General features: G+C 52.9%; 2 protein-coding genes and 1 pseudogene across 4 annotated transcripts in view; 2 read left to right on the top strand and 1 right to left on the bottom strand.

Annotated features, from left to right (window-relative positions):
* The window catches only part of LOC127576413 (zinc finger protein 850-like), a 38,996-nt pseudogene that overhangs the window by 23,202 nt on the left and 5,713 nt on the right, over positions 1 to 10,081 (top strand).
* LOC127576580 (zinc finger protein 239-like) overlaps positions 1 to 10,081 on the top strand; it is a 450,145-nt gene that overhangs the window by 23,167 nt on the left and 416,897 nt on the right. The window lies entirely within an intron of this gene.
* LOC127576609 (zinc finger protein 664-like) lies at positions 1,752 to 4,613 on the bottom strand. Of its 3 annotated transcripts, none has more exons than XM_052027193.1 (2): positions 4,404 to 4,613; positions 1,752 to 2,460 (listed from the first exon to the last, which is right to left on the bottom strand). In XM_052027193.1, the coding sequence occupies exon 2, from the start codon at positions 2,249 to 2,251 to the stop codon at positions 1,964 to 1,966; it is 288 nt and encodes a 95-aa protein (XP_051883153.1). In that variant the 5' UTR covers positions 2,252 to 2,460; positions 4,404 to 4,613; the 3' UTR covers positions 1,752 to 1,963. The 3 variants fall into 3 exon arrangements, with proteins under 3 accessions (XP_051883153.1, XP_051883151.1, XP_051883154.1); XM_052027191.1 differs by having other exon boundaries at positions 4,339 to 4,613; XM_052027194.1 differs by lacking the exon at positions 4,404 to 4,613 and adding an exon at positions 3,976 to 4,013.

Consider the following 10,081-nt stretch of genomic DNA (forward strand, 5'->3'; position numbering starts at 1 on the left):
GATCTTAAATGAATATTTCTCATCTGTATTTGCACAGAGAAGGTCATGCAAGCTAAGGAATTAGGGGATATGAGTAGTGATGTCTTGGGACAAATCGTCATTACAAAACAGGAGGTGCTGGCAGTCTTAAAGCATATTAAGGTGGATAAATCTCCAGGGCCTGACCAATTGCATCCCAAGACCTTGCAGGAAGAATAGGAAAGAAATTTCATGGGCCCTGGCAGAGTTATTTGCATCTTCCTTAGCCAGGGGTGAGATACCAGAAGTCTGGAGGGTGTGCCTTTATTTCAGAAGGGCTGCAAGGATAAGCCAGGGAACCACAGGCCAGTGAACCCAACATCAGTGGTGGGAAATTACTGGTGGGGATTCTGAGCGACAGGACCTACCAGCGTGTGGAAAGGCAAGGACTGCTGAGGGACAGTCAGCACGGCTTTGTGAATGGGAAATCGTGTCTCACAAACATCACAGTGTTTTTCATCACAGGCGGAGGACTGTGCCGGGCTGCCGTGTGGGGAGCAGGTGCAGTCTGGATCTTTGGCAGTTGCAGACACGATAAGACTGCAGATGCTGGAATCTGCCGCAAAAAGACTGCTGGAGGAACTCGGCAGATCGAGCAGCATCTGTGGAGACAGAGGGATGATTGTTGTTTCGGGTGAAGATACTGCATCAGGACTGAGTGTAGAGGGAAGACAGCCGGCATAAAGATATATTAAAAAAAAGTAGAGTTAAACACCATTACTTTCTCCCCGAGTCTTGATGGATGGGGAATGTCACAGAAAGATACAGCACAGAAACAGGCCGACACAGTCCACAACTCCACACCGATCCCACATTCATCCTTTTAAAATTCTCCCGACATTCTTGTCAACTCTCCCCAACTTCTCCCACTCACCAAGCGCAATTTACAGCAGCCAATTGACCTACCAACCAGCATGTCTTTGGGACGTGGGAGGAAACTGGAGCTCCTGGAAGAAATTCCCAGTCACAGGGAGAACCCCCACACAGCCAGTACACAAGATCTGGATTGAACCTGGGCTCCTGTCACTGCAAGGTAGCAGCTCTATTAGCTGTGCTGCTCTAATATCTGGGACAAGACCCCTGCTGAGCTCTTGTCTTTGCCATCAATCTGCTGAAAGTCCTGCAGGAAATTCCAGGGGAAGCTCTTCACCCACACAGTTCAACAATGTGGAACGTGTCACCACACGGAGGGATGGAGGTGAACCACAGGAATGCATTGAATGGGAAGCCGAATGAGCACAGAGCTCGTAGAGCTGCTGCCTCACGTTGACAATGTTCAATCCCGACCTCGGGTGTTGACTGTGTGGAGTTTGCACCTTCTCCCTGTGACTGTGTGGGTTTCCTCCCACGTCCCAAGAGGTGTGGGCTGAGAGGTTATTAAAGTACTGTAAATTGTCCCTAATGTGTGGGTGATTAGTAGAATCTGCTGGTGGTGGGGGTGAAGCAGGGTGTGGTCAATGCCAATGTGGGCAGAATTTTAAAAATGTATTAATGTAGGATCAGAGTAAATGACTGATTGATAATCAATGCAGACTCAGTGAGTCAAACGGGCCAATTTCTGTGCTGCATCTCTCTGTTACTCTGAATATTCACACTGGCTGAGATGGGAGGAGGCTGGTGTGGAGCAGAAACACGGGAAGGCACCAGATGGGTTGAATGACCTCTCTTTCTACTGTTCATTGTGTGCATTGCAGAGACAGGAAGGGCCTTAGATAAAGTGTTTCAAACAGAACTGCTTTATTTTAATCAGAGATCCAGAACATTGAACTCGAACTCAGTTAAAGAGATTACAAAAGGAAATCACATGTGCCCAATTACCTGAGTTCAATCCTGGGCAAGATCAGCAGCGTCGACAGAATCCGACCCCCGTGAACACCTGCAACACTTGTGAATTTGCGCTAGATTTCAGTAGCAGTGATGGTTGTACATTGAGCATACAGCATGTTTAATCTTTTTCCACAGTGTGAATTCGCTGGTGTTTCAGCAGGTTATAAGATGAAGGGAATCCCTTCCCGTACTGAGAGTAGGTGTACGGCCTCTTCCTCGTGTGAACTCGCTGGTGTGTTAGCAAAAGGTCCGACCAAGTGAATCCCTTCCCACACTCGGAGCAGGTGTACAGCCTCTCTCCGGTGTGAATTTGCTGGTGATTCAGCAGACTAGATAAACGGGTGAATCTCTTCCCACACACTGAGCAGGAGAACGGTCTCTCCCCAGTGTGTACCTGCTGGTGCATGATCAGGTTGGAAGAATGAGTGAATCCCTTCCCGCACTCAGGGCAGATGAAAGGCCTCTCCCCGGTGTGAACTCTCCGATGTTTCAGCAGATCAGATGACTGAGTGAATCCCTTCCCACACTCAGAGCAGGTGAACGGCCTCTCACCAGTGTGAATTCACTGATGTTGTGTTTGAGATTCCCATAAACAAATCCTCTGCTTGTTGGATCCTGTAAAAGAAATTTACAAAAGTCATCAATAGGTACAGGACAGTATTTCAGCTGAGATTTTAGTCTCTGTAGCGAGCTGTTATAATAATGACAAACACAAGCTTGAGGAACAACGTCATCTTCCATCTAGGAACATTGCAGCATCCAGACTGGCATCAAAATCTCTGGTTGTCTTTCCATCTATAATCAGAATGGGCCATTTCTGCCACTTCCCTTTGTTCTACCCGTTGCCTCCCTCACCTACTCTGCCACTGAAATTCAATGTGTTTTCTGTCTTTCACTGTTAAAAGGGGTATCAAACCCAAAACATTCCCTCTTTCTGCAGATGGAGACACAAGTGACTGCAGATGCTGGAAATCTGAAGCAATACATAAGGGAGCTGGAGGAGCTCAAAGTGGGTCAGGCAGCATCTATGGAGGGAAATGGACAGTCAACATTTTGGGTCTTGGTGGTGTTGGACTTGGCAATTGTATTGGTATATTATTGTCACTGGTACTGAGGTACAGTGAAAAACATGTCTTGCATTCTGATCCTACAGGTCAATTCATTACATTGTGCAGTTGCATTAAGTTAGTACAGAGTGCATTGAGGTGCCAAGAAACCTTACCAGTGCCTCAGACATGCACACGTCTACATCAATGGTGCTGAGGTCAAGAGGGTTGAGAACTTCAACTTCCTGGGAGTGAACATCACCAATAGCCTGTCCTGTTCAAATCACGTAGACGCCACGGCCAAGAAATCTCACCAGCACCTCTACTTCCTCAGGAGGCTAAAGAAATTTGGCATGACCCCTTTGACACTCACCAACTTTTATTGGTGCACCATAGAAAGCATTCTATCTGGATGCATCACGGTTTGGTACAGCAACTGCTCTGCCCCGGACCGCAAGAAACTGCAGAGAGTTGTGGATACAGCCCAGCGCATCACGGACACCAGCCTCCCCTCCTTGGACTTAACCTCTCGCTGTCTTGGTGAAGCAGCCAGCATAATCAAAGACTGCACCCACCTAGGACATTCTCTCTTCTCTCCTCTCCCATCGGGCAGAAGATACAGGAGCAGGAGGGCACGTACCACCAGGCTCAAGGACAGCTACTACCCCACTGTGATAAGACTATTGAACGGTTCCCTTATACAATGAGATGGACTCTGACCTCACGATCTACCTTGTTGTGACCTTGCACCTTATTGCACTGCACTTTCTCTGCAGCTGTGATACTTTACTTTGTACTGTTATTGTTTTTACCTGTATTACCTCAATGCACTCTGTACTAACTCAATGGAACTGCACTGTGTAATGAATTGACCTGTATGAACAACATGCAAGACAAGTTTTTCACTGTACCTCGGTACGTGACAATAATAAACCAATACCAATACCAAAATACCAAGCCGAATGCCCCAACGCAGTGCCGAGAGACATTCACTGTTTGTAAGTGGCTCCTTTTAACAAGATTCACTCAGCTCGGACCTCACAAGCAGACGCAGAGTTGGGAATTTATTTTCGGGGACACATACGAGTGATTCCGGAGATCGGGGGCGGGTTTAGCTTCACATATTTCTGAGGAGTGTAGAGGATAAAAAAGATGGTTTTGTGTGCAGAGTAACGAGGAGATGGCTCCAGGACCAGTGGACACCAGGTTTAAATATCTTTGCAAAATCATCCAAGGCGGTGCCAGCGTTTTGGCGCTTCAAGATCTCCTTTGTTTTGTCTCTGTATCTCTCTCTCTGTCTGTCTCCCCCTCTCTCTCCCAACGCTCTCCCGGCTGCCGGATCGAACACCCGACCAGGCGGCGACGCTGTGGCCCTTCCCCCGGCAGAGACATCGCCTTTGCCCCCGCTCCAGCCTCCTCTCCCCGCACAACTGAAAACTCAATTCACCCAGCTCGACTGAAGGCTCCTCCGTTCGGAAACCGGAACCAGCTCCTCCCGCCGCAGAACCGCACCTCCCGTCTGCATTAAAACAGGACAATCCCAGAGCAGGAGGGACAAGCGGCTGAGCACAGCGGGGCGGGCAGCAGCGGTCCCGGCAGAGGGGGAAATCGTGTCGGGCCCTGCGTCAGATTTTGCTCAAGGCCCGGGACCCAGATCTGGAGGGGAGGGGGAGCAGGGGGAGGGCGGAGGAGAGAGGGAGGAGAGAGGGGAGGGAGGAGAGAGGGGAGGGAGGAGAGGGGGAAGGGGGGAGGGAGGAGAGGGGGAAGGGGGGAGGGAGGGGAGGCGGGGAGTGGAGAAAGAGGAGTGAGAGAGCCGGGACTTCCCCAACATGACGTCCCGTGAAGTTTCTGCAGGTCCGCACTGGGTCCAAAGACCCACCTCGGGGCCAAAGACCACAGCCCGGGTGTGGATAAACCCCCCGCCCCGGCGCTCCGGCCCGACCTGCCGCCGGGAGCCGTGCGTGGGGAAGGTCCCCTCTTGGGACCACACGCTCCGTCCAAACACAGGGAACTGCACCCGCTGTAATCCGGGTCGGAACAGACCGCGGGGGGAGAGGCTGGGGGAGTGGGGGAGACACGGGGGGATACGCGTGGTGGGGATGGGAGACGCTGGGGGGAGACGCTTGGGGTGGAGGAGAGACGCTGGGGGGAGATACGGGGGAGAGGCTGGGTGGGGGAGATGCTGTGGGTGCAGGGGAGACGCTGGGGAGCAGGGGAGACGCTGGGGGCGACACGGGGTAGGGGGAGACGCTGGGTGGGGGAGAGACACGGAGAGAGGCTGAGTGGGGGAGATGCTGGGGGGAGACGGAGGAGGCGCGGGGGGGGAGAGGTTAAGGGGAGGCGCTGGCGGGGAGAAAGACACTGGGGGAGACACGAGTTGGAGGGGCCGGCAGCTTCTGGAATCCGGAGCAACAAACAGTCGGCTGGAGGAACTGGGCCGCTTGAGCGGCGTCTGTGGGAGGGAAGGAAGAGCCGACGCCCTGCCTCGGGGGTGGGGAGGGGAGGCGGCGGGTGTGAAGAGGAGGGAGGGAGGGAGGGAGGGGGGAGGCAGGAGCCCGAGGTGATTGGTGGACAGAGGAGGGTGGAAAGATGACTGGCAGGTTGCGGCAGGTAGGGGAGGGGAGCGGACGGAGGGGAGGGGAGCGGACGGAGGGGAGGGGAGTGGGGCGGAGTTTGGAGACAGTGGTAGGTGAATGATGGATGGGAGCAGAGAGAAAAAAATGAGAGAGATGGAGTGAGTGGGAGGGGAGGAGGGGAGAGAGAGGGGGTAGGGGAGGACGTAGGGAGGAGGAGGAGAGGGAGGAGCGGGGGAGGAGGGGGAGGAGGAGGGGAGGGGAGGGCAGGGTTTGAAGGTCGGAGACGGCTGCTGGAGGGAGATAACCAGGACCACACAGGGCTCCCCGAGCTGGACGTGGGAATGGGAACCACTGGGGGAGGGGTGTCCGGCAGATGGAACCAGGGCCACATAGGGGGGAGGGTGAACTGTGTGTGTGTGTGTGTCGTAGGTGAATGGGACCAGGAGGGGGTGGGGGACCGAGGGGGGTGTTGGGGGTGGAGTGGGGAGTCTGGAGGGGGAGTGGGAAAGGATGTTAACATTGAAAGACCGAAGGAAGATCAAAAGAAGAGAGAGGCGAAGGAAAAACTAACCCTTCCCACTACCTGGGGCTGTATTTCTTTATTCTCTGTCAATCTTGCACCAGTGTCGTTGTGTTTATTTTGTTAGAACCTACGGCAAGTTTATGTTTGTCCTCGTCTTGTAACACACAGAGCCGCCTCTGCAGAAAGCCAGTTGTCATTCCTACCCTGGGCCTGTCTGCCTCTGACAACAATCAACTCACCAGAGGGGAGGATTCCCTGAGACTGGCAAACCCAGTGATCCGCAGGTTGTCTGAGGCCGCTGAAGGAACTCGGAGACTCAAGAGACACTGGAATCCTCCATAGATGCTGCCTGACCTGCTGAGGTTCTCCAGCATTTTGTGTGTTGCTTTAGACATAACACCTTGGTTTCAGATTCACAAAATCACTTTAGATCTTGGTATAAAATTCAATCATATTTTGATCTGACCTTGCACCTTATTGCACTGCACTTTCTCTGTAGCTGTGACACTTTACTCTGCACTGTTATTGTTTTTACCTGTACTACCTCAAGGCACTCTGTACTAACCCAATGGAACTGCACTGTGTAATGAATTGACCTGTACGATCGGTTGCAAGACACGTTTTTTACTGCACCTCGGTACAAGTGACAATAATAAACTGTAGTGTAAAAGGTCATGGCTGTCACGTGACTGTGACAACACTGAGCCTTCTGGCTGGGATGACACCATTGAGCACATGGCCGAAAGCGACACCACTGTTGATCGAGGTTTGGCTCCACCCCACTAGGTAAACACCTTTGTCCTTGCTGGACCACTCGGACCGGTCTGTGCGAGCACCTTTGTCCTGGGCACACTGACCACTGGCCCGTTTAAACACCTTTGTCCTGCTGGACCACCCAGCCCCCAGCAGCATAAAAGTGCTGCATGTTTGGTTTTCTCTCTCTTTCCGTCTCCGAGGATGTTGAGGTAAGTTGTGCACTACTTCAGGGCAGTTCGTTAAGGACTCCGAGACCAAAGAGCCAATGTTTGTCCAGAATATCAGGGTGTTCAAACATTGTAACATTTATTCCTTGATCATTTGTACCCAGTTATTGTGTGTGTGTGTGTGTGTGTGTGTGTGTGTGTGTGTGTGTGTGTGTGTGTACCTCACCCCCCTTGCGATTCCCTCCACGTTCATGATCACCTGCTTGAGAGTGTGCGAGTGTGCATTTATTCCTTTCCATTCTGTTCCTGCGTCTGTCTTTGTAAATAAAAATTCTCCTTTTTGAAGTACAAAGACTGTGTGTCCACATCTCTATCTTTAAGATCCAAAAGAACCATTTCACACCACATTTGGCGCTGCGAGCAGGGTCTTGAGGGTATTGGCTGGACACAGATGCGGGTGGGATGTTCTGGAACAAGGGGAAGAAAGAAAGTGTAGGCACTGAGGAGAGGGGTGGGTGTTTCAGGAGCTGGTATTTCCATTCCTACAATTTGACCTCCACCTGAGTCCCGACCCTCAGAGCCATCCCACAGATGCTGAGTAAGTCAAGGGAATGCTGGTGCAGACTCCACAATGAGCACAGTTCTACCTTTTCAGTTGGTCATAATGAGAGCGAGGGAAACTGGTATCCAGGTGCCTCCGTGACCACTGCCGATGGTGCCGCTAAGCTGGGGGCTCCGTGCACTTTGAACAGGAAGCACTGGATTTGTGGCTACTGTGCCTACCCGTGGCTCCCCACGAGCTGGTACAGATGCTGCTTTCCGGCGTTCGTGGTGCCCTATATCCACGCTTTCGATGAACTTGGGTGCACCCGGCATGCAGCAGCCACAGGGACAGGAGGGCCATCGCGGAGGCGGAGAGGTTCTGGATGATAGCCTTCCCCACGTATGGCACGGCTCGACTGTCCCGTAAGGTCATACAAATGACCAGCGTGCTCCAGACACTGGCTGACAAAACGAGGACGGCAGCAGAGCTGGCTGCCGTCAGGCTGATAGCCCTGCAGAAACAGATGGCCCTGGATAACTTACTCGCTGCGGACGGTGGTTCATGTGCAGTGATTAGTAAGGAGTACTGCACTTTTATCCCTGATGAATCCAGCAACACCACCAGCCTGGCTGCTCACGATAGGGACTCGGTGGCCAAAATTCAAAAAGCGAGGGATCAGCTCCTCCAGCATGACACCTCATGAGGAAACTGGTGGCCGTTTGGGTCACTGGGGATATAGTGGGCAACTGTCACCCACTGGGCCACCGGTCTCGTTTTAGTTGTTATAGTTTTTTGTATTTTGTGCTGTGCTTGTCAAGTTATTAGAGCCACTTCTGCCTTCCATTGGTACTGCACCCTGATGTATATTTCTTAGTTGAGTTCTAGTTATTCATTGATTTGCCACTGATGTAGCTTTCGAGGGGTGGAATGTAGTGTCATGGCTGTCATGTGACCGTGACAACACTGACCCCTCTGGCTGGGATGACACCATTGAGCACATGGCCGAAAGCGACAGTACTGTCAATCAAGGCCTGGCTCCACCCACTCATTAGTACACACCTTGACCATTGGGCCAATGCAAATACCTGTCGTATGTGGCCACAGCCTATTGGACATTTTTGAATTACCTGAGCAGGGCTCCAACCAGCTCCCCCTAGCAGTACAAAAAGCCCTGCATATGTGCCACTCTCTCCCTCTGTCTCTCTGAGGATGTTGAGGTAAGCTGTGCACTAATTCAGGGCAGGTAGTTAAGGACTCCCGAGACCAAAGAGCCAATGTTTGTCCAGAGTCAGGGTGTTCAAACATTGTATTGTTTTTCCCTTGATCATTTTAACTAGTTTGTTGTGTGTGTGTGAGCATATGTGCACTTCACCCCTGTTGTGACTCCCCCCAACGTTCTGCAATCACCCGCGTGCGAATGTGTACTTGTTCCTTCTCAATCTATTCCTGCGTCGGTCGTTGTAAATAAAATTCTCCTTTTTAAAGAACAAACTCTGTGTGTCCAGATACCTCTATCTCTAAGATCCAAAAGAACTTTTTTCATAACACCCTGTACACATTAACACACTCGCCGGGGACACCCCTGTGAACATTAACACCCTCCCCGGGGACCCCCTGACCAGGTTGGCGCGGCTGCAGGTGAAGCTGCGCCTCAGCTGGGAGGCTGTTCGGGCCCCGGGACGGTGGGGAGGGAGGAGCTGCAGGGACAAGGGCTGCACCTCCTGCGGCTGCAGGCGGCAGCGCCGGGAAGGAAGTGAAACCACTGGCAGATGTGACGCGATTCCGCCCCTCACCAACATGGCGGGCCGGACTCTGCCCCTCACCAACATGGCGGGCCGGACTCTGCCCCTCATCAATATGGCGGGTCCTATTCCGCCCTTCGCCACAATTCAGGCAGCACACCCTGAAAGTATATTGACGTCATGTCTCCCCACGGCAGCCAATCGTGAAGGGCACCCAGCGCCTGCGCGTTCTGTATCCTGGCCGGGGGGGGTGGTGGGGTGAGGTGAGAGGAGAGGAGGAGGAGGGGGTGAGGTGAGAGGAGAGGAGGAGGAGGAGGAGGGGGTGAGCTGAGGGAAGAGGAGGAGGAGGAGGGGGTGGGGGAGGAGGGGACATCGCCAGGTTGAGAACGAAGCCATTTAAAGGCGCTGTTCAGGTTGGTTTGCATGGCAGCCGAATTTACCCAAGAGCCCCCGCGGCCGAGAAAGAGCTCTGGCTGCAGTGAGCGAGCCCATAGCGCAGGCGCGCAATGGAGGTGACGTCATTTACGCGCCACCTTGGACCAGGAAGTTTGATCGAGTCCAGGGTTCGGCCCACGGTTGGGGTGAGAATCCGTGCGGGCTGCAGGATCACTGCGGGCGGCCACACTGAGCAGTCCCGGCCTTTCTCTCCTCTTCCCCCTCCCGCTCCACACGGGGGACCCGGGCACTTTCCTGCTTGAAATCAAAGCAAACCCAGTGAGTGCGGGAAGCCCTCAGCAGGTGAGGGCAGCGTCTGTGGAAAGAGAAACAGGGAAGTTTTCAAGTCCGAGACCATTCCGTTAGACCTGGGAGAGAGGTTTGGGGGGAGGGGGGGATGGCTGGGGGAATTAGGGAGTAATAGATAGGGAGGGTTGGGGAGGGGTA

This window comes from Pristis pectinata, chromosome 12, assembly GCF_009764475.1.
Source record: "Pristis pectinata isolate sPriPec2 chromosome 12, sPriPec2.1.pri, whole genome shotgun sequence".
Classification (NCBI taxonomy): Eukaryota; Metazoa; Chordata; class Chondrichthyes; order Rhinopristiformes; family Pristidae; genus Pristis; species Pristis pectinata.

What these genes read in the sequence shown, in the direction of transcription:
- LOC127576609 (XM_052027193.1), bottom strand. Translation starts at nt 2,251, where the DNA reads ATGCACCAGCAGGTACACACTGGGGAGAGACCGTTCTCCTGCTCAGTG.